Source organism: Homarus americanus, unplaced genomic scaffold, assembly GCF_018991925.1.
Source record: "Homarus americanus isolate GMGI-L3 unplaced genomic scaffold, GMGI_Hamer_2.0 scaffold31069, whole genome shotgun sequence".
In the NCBI taxonomy this organism is placed as follows: Eukaryota; Metazoa; Arthropoda; class Malacostraca; order Decapoda; family Nephropidae; genus Homarus; species Homarus americanus.
In genome coordinates, this window is record NW_024729639.1 from 68,983 (window position 1) to 82,180 (window position 13,198).

Below are 13,198 nucleotides of genomic sequence, written 5' to 3' on the forward strand. Positions count from 1 at the left end.
CATATATCCTGACAGATAATCATTCAGATCCTCTTGACAGGAATCGCTTTCAGACCAATAAACATTTACTTATCCTTGCCTACTTCCATCATCCACCAATAAACATTTACCTATCCTTGCCTACTTCCATCATCCACCAATAAACATTTACTTATCCTTGCCTACTTCCATCATCCACCAATAAACATTTACCTATCCTTGCCTACTTCCATCATCCACCAATAAACATTTACTTATCCTTGCCTACTTCCATCATCCACCAATAAACATTTACTTATCCTTGCCTACTTCCATCATCCACCAATCCATCATCCACCAATAAACATTTACTTATCCTTGCCTACTTCCATCATCCACCAATAAACATTTACCTATCCTTGCCTACTTCCATCATCCACCAATAAACATTTACTTATCCTTGCCTACTTCCATCATCCACCAATAAACTTAGAATCTTTTCTGACAAGCTCCCTCATAGACCAATAAACATCAAATACTCTTGACAGGTTTCCTCACAGACCAAACCTCGTGGTGGCGACAGAGAAGTTCCGGGCCGTGAAGAAGGATGTCGGGGAAGAGAAGCTTAAGTATGCCGGCAGTTTCGCCAATATTCTCGACTACCTTTCCATCAGTTTAAACTTTTCGTGAGTTGTGACTCAGAATCCGTCACCATCAACTTACTGTTGGGTGGTCGTATAAACTCATTAATTCATGGGAGTTTTAGATGAAATGGTGAATGCTAAAAAAGATGATGTAAATAGTCATACTGTAATAAGATAGAGATAAAACATTGTTAACGATTATAACACTATACAACTATTACTTATACTAATACTAGTAGTGCTATGTTACTACTACTACCACCACTACTTATTTTTTATTACAAACGTGGCCTCCAGCCTCCCCCAATAGCAACACCTTCGCCACTATTTTATTACCTTAATATTATATATCCTAATATAAAATTAGCTACCCCAACTGAGTTGGTTAAACCGCAGGTCTATACGGGATTCAGTGATTGTTGCCTTATAGTCAATATCTGCGACTGTTGTTGGCGTTGAAGTCGAAGATATCATTCTCCTGAGGCAAAGCAATGCAGATCTAAACAGAGAGGACTGTCGACATCTCAACCAGGCTGCAACGTAACTTCTGGGGTGCTGCTTCTGTTCAGATAATACCTCGGCCAGTCTTGTGTAGAAGCATCTTGCACTTGGTCCCATGCTACCAGAGGTTGGGAACATCAGATGAGTGATGTTGTCTTGATCCACATTTTGAATTATTTTTGTTTACACCCTGTTCTTGTCACTCTCGTTCCTCTTGTGTGCAACATTGAGAGATAGGTTACAGTGACATGTCGCCATGTGGTCGAAAATCCTGATGTTGAAAAAGGCTTGCTATCCCCGTGGCCAAAATCCTCGGGCGCTGACGTCCACATGGGCTTCGTTGGATGTTTTGGAAGTCATGTGACAGAGATTCTCACCGTCCAATGGAAGTAGAGTCGGCTCCAGCGTGACATTGTGTCAGATTTCCTTTAGATTTTTTGCCGTGATGCCCCAAGCACACCATGGTGTGGTCGAAGTCATCGGATGAACCACACATGCATTGGGTGGACAAACCTACTACTGCCCAATCATACCCTAGAGCAATGGCATACGTAAATTCTTGTTTATTAAGACTGAAGCCTTTTGTCCTTATCGGTAACGTTGGACTGAGAACTGCACCTCAGCGAGGCAAGATCTTTTCTGCTCCCGAGGTACTACGTGAACATGACGATGAGGCTGACCTGTGACCAGGCGAAGGTCGTAAGACTGTACCCAGTCACATGCCCTTCGCACAAGCAACTAAACCTCCTTGTCCTTAGGAAATTTTTTGAATCCTTAGGAATGAGAGGGGTGACAAGGGTCGTCCGCAGACCAGTGAGTGGTGGCCTTATCGTCACCTTCGCGGAATGGGGACAGGCCCAGCAAATAGCCAACAGAACAGAAATTAACGGGATCATGATACTAGTGGAAGCTCGCACAGAGGATAACTTGGTGTTAGGAGTCATCTCCCACACCTTGAAAAAGAAGAACTGGCCGAGCTGATCGGAGACAAGCTCTCAATAGTATGGAAGCTGACCAGCCTAACTGCAATGTTTGGTTACCCAAAGAATCTACCAAGCACCGTATTGCTGGGATGGGAGAACATCCCAGTAAGACCGTATGAAAGAAGACCAACAAGGTGTTACAAATGCCAGAGGTAAGGCCATCTGGCAGGGAAGTGTCGAGCTCGGGAGGTCTGTTGCAGTTGCGGGACACCCGGGCACCAGCACACCAACTGCTCGGTGGCCGCCTAGAAATACGCAGCTTGTGGTGGCCCTCACTCCTCCTCCGACCGGGAGTGTCCCAAGTGGAGGGAGGAGTGTAGGGTGGCTAAGCTGCGAAGCAAGAAAAAACTGAGCTACAAGGAGGCTCTTCTTGTAGCGAAGACCGAAGAAAAGAAGAATCAAGACCCCAACAAGACCACAGAAAAGAAAAATCAAGACCCCAAGACCACAGAATAGAAGCCAGAATTAAACAAGACCGAAGAAAAGACAAAAAAGCCAGATTTAGTAACATTAAAATTATCAGCGTTTTTAGACTTTTACGAGAATATACCAGAGCAAGACCAAGAAGAAGAATGGAAATTGAAAAGCAAAAAGAACAAAAGGAAGAAGTCCAAAGAAAACGACTCAGGAAAAAAACAGCTTCGGCCGAAATAGCCTAAAGGCGAAGTGGCCAGATATCCTTAAAACAAGGACAAGGTAACGTTGTTAGCCAATTCGAGGCGCCCACCTCTTGCGCTATAGCTACTATCCTTTTTTCAAGTTCTCTGACAAAATTGTTGCATCTGTTGTTGCAGTTTATCCCTTTTTCTTATACGGGGAATAGCTCACTCGGACACAGGTCATCGACCCATAACGGAGCCTAAGAGGCGAAAAAATAAGAGAATAAAGAAATTAAAAATAGAAAAGAAAAAGATTATATTAATCTACACCACGGAGTGGGACAGATTGTATGAGTGTAGAAACACAGGAGAAGGCATAGCATTCCACAGTTAGGCTGTGTGAGGAAACAAGGATGTACTAATAGTACATCCTTGATGTACATCCTAATAGTACATACTAGATTAACCCGTTATAGTACATTGTACTATAACGGGTTAATCTAGTCATCTAGTGTGACCGACATCCACAGAGAAACGGTGGGCACCGCAGAGAAGACGAGTGTTACGAGCCTTGCCGGCGGTACACAGGATGCCAAATCCACCGAACATTACTTGTTAAAGTAACTGTAAAAGAGAGAGAGTGAAGCAACATTGCGGTGAAGAGAAAGGGAAGAAAGACTATCAACTAAAGGAGGAGAGTTAATAAAACGAAATGCCTTTGATTCCACCCTATCTAACAGTTGGACAGAAGAAGAGCCACCCCAGACATGAGAACAGTACTCCAAGTTAGGACGAATGAATCCCTTGTATACTTGAAGTAACTCTTAGGAGCGAAGTAGCTACGGCACCTGTACAGCATTCCCAGCTTTCGGGAGGCAGCTTTAGCAATGTTGAGGATGTGTGACTTCCATTACATGTAAGGCCTAGCATATCTATTTTAGAATTTGGCAGAATGATAGCGTCCTGAAATGTGATTGATGGGAGATCATCTAATTTGGAAAGTGTAATTGGTAAATACTGTGTTTTATTACTCTTGAATTTAACCAAGTTTCTACCTCACCATTCGGAAATGCTGCACAGATCCGCACTGATAGATGTAATGATATCAACTCTAGAAACAGATCTAGTTTGAGAGTTAGGGGGAAGGGGCAAATGTGAAGAAGAGTGAAGAGTAGAATCATCAGCGTAAGAATGGATAGAATTAGTCGTAGTGTGAAGTAAATCATTGATAAAAAGAAGGAAGAGAGTAGGTGAAAGAACAAAACCCTGTGGGACACCACTATTGGTAGAGAAAGAGTGAGAGATCGATCCCTCGACAACAACTGTCATGGATCGGTTCTCAAGGAAGCTCGAGATTAGAAAACAAAGTGAAAGAGAGAAACCATAAGAGGGAGGTTTAGAAAGCAAAGACTTGTGCTGTCGTTCTGTCCTTATGGACCGTCAAATCTTGTTTAATTCACTTGCTGCATTCTGAGCTGTTATGTGCTCAGTGAGGGCTGCCGTGAGTTTGGCAGTTCTGATGTACAGTGGCAGCAAGCTCCTCTAGATTGGTCATTCCCATTCTTCCCTGTCTCGGTGGTAGTGCACGGAGTGACCTTTCTGCTGGGGTTAAGTGAAAATGTTTCACTATTGTTGGAATAAAAATGACGCTGATGGCTTCTTCCAGAAGGCTGAGGAGGGATCCGATATCAGGGATAGTGCGCATCAGGTAGTTCCAGCGATGCTTGACTCCATGGGTGAATGCTGCAAACACCGCATGTGGCCCCGTTTTAGCATTATCAGACAGAACTTGGATTTCCTTCACCCTCTCATTTACCTTTCCTGTTACTTACTCGGTTTTGAAGTCGTTCATGCCGATTACCGCACCGACAGTAGATGTCTTTGGTTGTCTTTAGTTATTTTGACCGCACTTCTGTTGAACACCTCTATTGCCCGTTAATGTTATTTTGGCTTCACAATGAGGAAGGACTTGCTGGCATTTGGGTGGTACTCTACTTGTGGACCATGTGATGTTACCAGGTCCCACCACTTTTTGATGTTACTACTACTATCAATAATAATATTAATTCTACAAATGATACCAATGTTTATAGTAATAATGACAAGAATAATAACAACAGTAACAATAACAATAATACCAATTATTAAACATCTTCTGTTAACCGTTACCATAACAGGGTAAATATCGAGTTAATGATGCTGTTACTGTATGCCATTGCGATCTCTCCTGGGAACTATTTCATGTCATCGTAAACTGTTACCGTGACATTATTTGGTAAATTTTAGAGCGATTTCCACGAGAAATTTATAATTTTGATCATTATAAATACTGATGAAAACTACCTAGTGTGGTGGAAATCCATGAACTTGCTCTTGAGTTATTTTGGAGATAAGTACACACACAAACAGGGCCAAATACAATAACTTGTCGTGCATTTAGAGGCAAGGTAATAATATTAATCATAATGATAATATTATTAGAATAACAATAAAAAGTATTCTTAATATCACTAGTAATGATAGTAATGGCAATAGTAACACTTACGGTAAAGTTGACCCTATTTCACGTTGGACCCACGAAGATCTCCCTCAACCTTCTTGATTAAAATGTTACAATGATGTAGGATGAATATTTACAATGAAGACTTACTACTTACTTACATTGTTGCTTCCTAGATACACTTTCGTTCGTCCCTCTGATGACACTTGGGGCGGAAAAAAGGCTGATGGGTCTTACACCGGCATGGTGGGTATGGTGGCCAGGGAGGTGAGTACAGTGAAGCTCTAAATACGACTGCGTATTCTTGTCCAACATCGATGGTATGGTTAGCGTATAGTGGTGAAGCCTTGACTATTTACTGTCCCCTCTTATGCACATAAACCAATTACACTAGTTGACAGGGGTTCGGTAACATGGATCAAATACGCTGGACCTTATTAATTTTGGGCTGATTTCAAATATAACAATAAAAAATGTCTGTCACGTAACATTTTTATGACATATGTGTACATGTAGTGGAGGAATATAAGATACGTGTTGGGAGGGATATATTAAATGCAAGGTTAGCAATACTGAACAGGAGAATAGAGAGAATACAACGCCTAGGTTGTGTTAATTCACCAAATTGAGTATCCAAATGTACCTTTGGCAATAAGGTCCGTTCCTCACGCAGAAGGCCTCCCTATACCTACACCACCGGCTGATTTGGAAGAGCTCTCAACTTCGGATGAGGAAATTGAGGAATAAATCCCAGAATCATCCCATGATCCTCCTTTCATTGACCAGACTTCCAATGAACCACATCTTATAGAACAAAGTGAACTTAATGGTCTTGTACGTGATCTCCGTCTGTCAAAACAGCAGACGGAACTTTTAGCACCAAGACTGCAGGAATGGAACTTATTAGCGAAACAAACAAAAAAAATTGTTTTTAGGGAAAAAAATATTACATTATCTTCATTCTACAGTATACAGGATTCCCTCTGTGTGTGTACTGATGTAGAAGGACTGACGTCAGAGTTGGGAGAAAAACATTTCCTAAAAGGAACGGCGGCTTTTATAGATTTCTCCAAGTTTAGTTTGAAAACAGTAGTGTTGTATAATGGGAACCAGAAGCCCTCAGTTCCAGTAGAGAATTCTGTAGGTTTGAAGGAAACGTATGATAGTATGGAGAAAATACTGACCGCTATTAAATACAAGGAGTATAGATGGCAGATCAGCGGCGATTTGTAGGTTATAGCCCTTCTACTGGGCCTTCAAGGAGGGGTCACGAAATATTGCTGTTTTCTTTGTTTATGGAACAACAGAGCAACAGAAAAACACTACAACACAAAGGACTGATCAAAGAGAGAAGAGTTTGTTCCAGGATAAAACAACGTTAAATATACTCCTTTGGTAGACCCAAACGATGTACTTCTACCTCCTTTACACATCAAGTTGGGACTAATGAAGAATTTTGTGAAGGCTGTGGCCAAACAAGGTGATGGGTTCGTGTACTTGAGGGGAAAATTCCCACAGCTCAGTGATGCTAAAGTCAATAAGGGTATCTTTGTTGGCCCACAGATAAGAAAGTGACTTCGAGATGACGACTTTGAAAACAAACTGAATGGAAATGAGCTAGCTGCATGGAAATCCTTCACACTTATAGTCTAGGAGTTTCTTGGAAACAAGAAGAAAGAAAACTATTGCCAACTTGTAGAGGAACTCTTAAAAAACTACAAAAACTTAGGATGCAGGATGTCCCTGAAGGTCCACCTCCTACACTTGCACTTGGACCTTTTTCCTGAGAATCTGTTGGCGGTTAGTGATGAACAGGGAGAGTGATTTCACCAGGACATTAGACGTTTGGAGGAAAGGTACCAGGGTAGATGAGATCCTGCCATGGTGGAGGACTATTGCTGGTTTCAACAATCGGAGGACAATAAATAAAATAACAAATGCCCAAACAATGGCTAATGTAATACTTTTTGTGTCTTCTTATGATTGTTTTCATTCTTTATTTAATTTTAGTGATGACGTGGAAAAAGTAACAGGAATAACAGGAAAAATAGAATTTTTCAGTTATTGTAAAATTAATTTTTTTTTGCATAACTAATAAACTGTACGTGCCAGAGAATTTTTATTGCCAGATTTGAAATCAGCAACTCAAAATTACCAAAAGGAAGTTGCTCTCAACCATGCTACGGATTCTTTTTAAAATATGTTGCCAAGTGTTATTAGTATGATTAATAACGAGAGAAGAGAACCTTATAATAAATAATTCCTATATCTTGGATTACTCATATATTAATTAAAATACATTACCAAGGTTAAATATCATAAATCATAGCTACAATAAAATAGGTCTATAATCAATGATAATTAGTCGTGACTGATATAACCCGACATAATGCTAGGAGCCACACCTGGAGGACATACCTCTTGATAACACTGGCATGCGATTCGTTTATTTATTGCCAATAGTCATTCCATTGTGGGCATGACATTATATTTCAGATATATTCAGATGTCGTTTAATATGTCATAATTTTCAACGGGATTCTAATAAAGTGCAGTTTTCCACTATATACGGTCCTTTATTTAGATTACACTGAAGATATAATAACAATAGCAGTTAGCTATTACAGGTAGTAGGTAGTAGGCAGCTACCAAACAGGGAGGTACTACCGCCTGGGAAGATATTGGAAGCATAATGTGTTGTCTAATGGTAGACTCTGCTGCTATATGTGACCAAGTCCCAGGTTGATGATCTGACTTTCTGCCTCATTTGCACACAATTGCAGGGTCTCAATTGTTTCTCTTACTATTAACAACACAACATACATATTGTATATCGTTTATCACTCTTGATTTGTTTTGTTTTCATTTTGGAATTATTTATGGATATTATTATTTTTATTATTATTAATATTTATTATTTTTTTATTAATTATTATTATTATTATGATTATTATTATTATAATTATTATTATTATTATTATTATTATTATTATTATTATTATTATTATTATTATTATTATTATCATTAATGTATTATTATTATTATTATTATGTATTATTATTATTATTATTATTATTATTATTATTATTATTAATGTATTATTATTATTATTATTATTATTATTATTATTATTATTATTATTATTATTATTATTATTATTATTATTATTATTATTATTATTATTATTATTATTATTATTATTATTATTATTATTATTATTATTATTATTATTATTATTATTATTATTATTATTATTATTATTATTATTATTATTATTATTATTATTATTATTATTATTATTTATTATTATTATATTTTCGCCCCCCAGGCCCTGATGTGGGTCAGTGACCTGTGCCCGGGTGGGCTAATACCCGAACAAAAAAAAGGGCTAGAAGTCATTAGGAAAGACAAATGTTGTTCAGAGTAAACAGTTAACATATTTCAACTATCCCTCTGTACAGATGCATTTGTAATGAATCTTGAATTTTTATCTTTTAAACATATATTTATATGAATAGGTATTTTTTAACTACTCTACAGTGTTTGTGTTGACAGAGGTTGTCTACCAAGCTTATTATATACCTGGGTTGTGTGTGTTGATGTTAAAATGTTACGAGATAAAATATTAATGAGGCTTTTAATTTACGGGTGCTAGGAAGCAGACTTCGCAATTGGTCCCTTCGGCATCAGCGCCAGCCGTGCTGAGGTGGTGGACTTTACGTGGCCGTTGTTTGTGACCTACTCTAGGATAATGGCTGGTAAACGTGGGGTGGAGGCGGACCCCTGGGGTTTCCTACTGCCCTTGGCACCGTTGGTGTGGGTGGCCATCCTGACAGCGCTGGTGGTGTTGCCTGTGGTTATGTTTCTTTTTTCGTTGTTCTGCTCTCTGCTATCAAATCCTCCTAATGAATCAGCAACTGATGCCTTCAGTATGTTTCGTGTATTGCTTCAACAAGGTAATTAGATTATACTGGTTCAAGTATTACTTTGATATCTATAATACAAGGAAATAACGTAAAACTCGATAGATTTGTTTTATATCCATAATCTATCGGGCCCTAGAATGGACACGAAGCACATTACCATGAAAACCCCACATATATACATATACATATGTGCCATTGTGGAATAGAGTAGAATTTCATAAGCTGTTGAATGTTCGTGCTGGGATAATTTCAAGCGTACACACTGTTCCAGACGGCTACAGGACAAAATCCCAGTGGACAAAATCCCAGTGGACAAAATCCCAGCGGACAAAATCCCAGCGGACAAAACCCAGCCTCTTATCCCAAAAGTGGACAAAATCCCAGTCTTATAAATAAAAGTCTCATATTTAAAAAAAAAAAAAACTTTAAAAACAAATTTAAAGTCAAATTGATACAATATGATAACAGGCAAAAGGTCTTTACACCTAATCTTATTAATTAATCTTATATGAGACTGGGTTTTTGTCCACTTTTGGGATAAGAGGCTGGGTTTTGTCCGCTGGGATTTTGTCCGGTGGGATTTTGTCCACTGGAATTTTCTCATGGAATCGTTCCAGACATTTCCTTCCCCGATGACTGGTGGTGGGAGCGGGTACTGTTGGGGGTGTGGATGTTGACGACACTGGTGTTAACACGGAGCTACGCCGGCAACCTCATGTCCCTCCTGGCCGTGAGACACATCCCTCAACCTTACCAAACATTACAAGACGTGCTGGACGACCCCTCGGTTATCATGATTTGGCAAAGTGGCTCAACAAATGAACATATAATACATGTATGTTATACTTTACTAACATATAAACGCAGTTCTTTTAATATGGCGGATACCGAGCTAATGTAAGGGTCATATGACAGTAAAGTATTAAGTGAACTGAATTAAGTTCTCCCAGGTTAGGTATCTGATTTAGCTACGTACTCGATTATACACTAGATTGTTTGTGACAAAACCTTTTACATCATAAGTATATAATGGATGAAACTTTAATACATCATGAATTATGATGATCTACCCCTCATTTCTAGTCCAGTTGCAACTAATTACTTTATATTTAACCGTTACTATTTTTATACCTCATCAAACTACATTTTTAATATGTTGAGATGAAACGGTCTATTATTATATATATTTAAAATTTCCTTATTATAAATGAAGTCTAATAAACAATGTGTTATTTATTATACCATAAAGTTTCACGAGTATAAATGATGTGGTTTTCAAGTCTGCACAGTCAGGCATATTCCAAGAGGTGGCCAAGACGGAAACATCTGGACGGATCAAGTTCCACACGATCAAAGAGTTCCCACGCAGCGTCAACTCCCTGGTGAGGCGAGGAGACCACGTCCTCATCGAGGTGGAGGAAATCAGTAACATGTTTATGAGCCAAGACTTCAGTCATTCAGGTCATAAGTTTATACAGACTACGGATAAGTCTGGAATCAATGAGGAATTTCTTTTATATTGCCTATATTAGATATACAGTACAGTCCCCCCTAAAAAGGTATCGTTAGCCATGGGGTCGATGTAATTAGAGGCTTTCAGACCTTTGAGCATGAATGAGTATGAATATTTTCGAACGCTACATACAAGTACGACTCCCTCCCCCAATCCTACTGCCAACTTAAGAGTATGTACTGAGGATCATATCAAAGCACCTCGTCTAGTGTTTCAAATTCTGGCGATAGAAAATCTAACGATACGTTTTTGGGGGACTGTAAAAATGTTTTGACATTATTCTTAAAAAAAAATTGTTCTATACCTGCAGGAGTATTGATTAATTCCATTATCGTCGATTTAAGACATTTCATATTTTTACATGTCAGGGGTGGCTAAATGGTCAGAAGGAAACCACCCAAGTACTTTAAGATAGAGTTACAGGTGTATAAAAAGTGTGATGATATATACTTTGTTAATATGAAATATATCTTTAGAATTTAGGCGTCTTGAAATGAACAAAGAAACCGATATAATGAATAATGACAATAATGATAATAGTCAAAATATATCTTAACCCTTTCGATGGTTACTGTCGCACTAAGATGTATTATTCTGACTAACGACAGCTGAGAGAAATTCCTGTCCCTCAAAAGGTTAAATTGTATGACACACGGGTAGGACAGGAGGATTTCTTGCAATACTTACTTTCGATAACTTTCTTGAAATTTGGCCTGTGTTCAATTGTGGACAAACGAGGTAATTTTTACTAGGATTTCTCACGTTTAAAGGCAGACAAAAAAAGACTCGCAAAGCTATGTAAAGCCACACATCGATCCTGCGGTAATTCACCTTCGCTCTTGTGATCTAGACCTTAAGAGTGTCCATCAAAAAAAAAAAAATTCTTACTGCCATCTTCAGAAAGTTCAATAAGTTGTAGCTGCGACACACCTACATCAGTGACTAGTGAAGATGTTAAACAATCACTCATAAGTACTAGGTCTACCATAGTTCTCATTTAAATTTTTATCCGTTGCAGCTCATATGATCTTTTGGTAAAACTTTCTTATTTTTTAAAACAGCGTAATAAACAGAGTTCAACTCCTTATTACATTATGTCTTCACGTGCATGAATACTTCCTCTGGAGTCTGCATGTTTGTCATTGGCCCATATATAACTTTACGGATCATAAAAAAAACAAAAAACATAAGTGTATTGATTTATTTTTTATCGTGTTGTCTTTAAGGTTCAGGTTTCACTAGCTGGCTACCACTGTCTATATATAGTATATATATATATATATATATATATATATATATATATATATATATATATATATATATATATATATATATATATAACTATATATATAACATATAGATAAATATTTTCTCTCATAAACTGCCACATAACACTGAATTCCGCCTCAACAGGATCCTGTGACTTCTACATGTCGCGGGAAGGTTTCTTACCCATGATGTTGTCCATGATCGGCCCCAAGAATAGTCCTCTTGTACCTGCGATGAGTGAGAGGTAGAGAAATTTGACATAATCTATCTCATTCTCTCTCCCTCGTGGAGGGCCAGAACATAGTGCACTACCTACTCCTCTGCCACATGCTCCTCTCTACCAAATTGCACCTCTGGTTTCAAAGCAGTGAAAAATGTATATATATATATATATATATATATATATATATATATATATATATATATATATATATATATATATATTAGCAGAATCGCCGCCTTCCGGGCGGCTCATCCGCTAGGCCACGGTAGGACGCCACCCTCCGGGAGGCTCCACATTGTCTCACTGTTCAGTCCCCAAAACTTCTTCCATCAATAGTTCATTAACGGTGTATGTAAGTTCCACTACAACGGTACAGCAAAGTATATTATTTTAGCATTAAACTGTTATTATATTATTGTCTAATCATCTCTACACATAACACCATCCATCATCACTACATATCACATCTTCCATCATCACCACATATAACCTCATCCATCATCATCACTACATATAACAACATCCATCACCACTTCATATAACACCACCCATCATCACTACATATAACATCATCCATCATCACCATATATAACACCACCCATCATCACTACATATAACACCACCCATCATCACTTCATATAACACCACCCATCATCACTACATATAACATCATCCATCATCACCATATATAACACCACCCATCATCACTACATATATAACACCATCCATCATCACTACATATAACACCATCCATCATCACTACATATAACACCATCCATCATCACTATATAACACCACTCATCTGTCCACTACATATAACACCATCCATCATCACTACCTCTTACCATCCATCATCACTACATATAACACCACCCATCATCACTACATATAACACCATCCATCATCACTACATATAACACCATCCATCATCACTACATATAACACCACCCATCATCACTACATATAACACCATCCATCATCACTACATATAACACCATCCATCATCACTACATATAACACCATCCATCATCACTACATATAACACCATCCATCATCACTACATATAACACCATCCATCATC

The 13,198-nt window shown here is 38.2% G+C and overlaps 1 protein-coding gene across 1 annotated transcript in view; it reads left to right on the forward strand.

Moving 5' to 3' along the window:
* Positions 1-12,138, forward strand: part of LOC121866764 (probable glutamate receptor) — a gene marked incomplete at its 3' end in the record, with an annotated part of 52,297 nt that extends 40,159 nt beyond the window's left edge. Inside the window, exons 7-12 of the mRNA XM_042366459.1 lie at positions 507-644; positions 5,362-5,452; positions 8,842-9,142; positions 9,730-9,947; positions 10,393-10,573; positions 12,039-12,138. Of these exons, the coding sequence (XP_042222393.1) occupies positions 507-644; positions 5,362-5,452; positions 8,842-9,142; positions 9,730-9,947; positions 10,393-10,573; positions 12,039-12,138 (1,029 nt within the window). The remainder of the gene's footprint in view (positions 1-506; positions 645-5,361; positions 5,453-8,841; positions 9,143-9,729; positions 9,948-10,392; positions 10,574-12,038) is intronic.
* Positions 12,139-13,198: the final 1,060 nt, after the last annotated feature.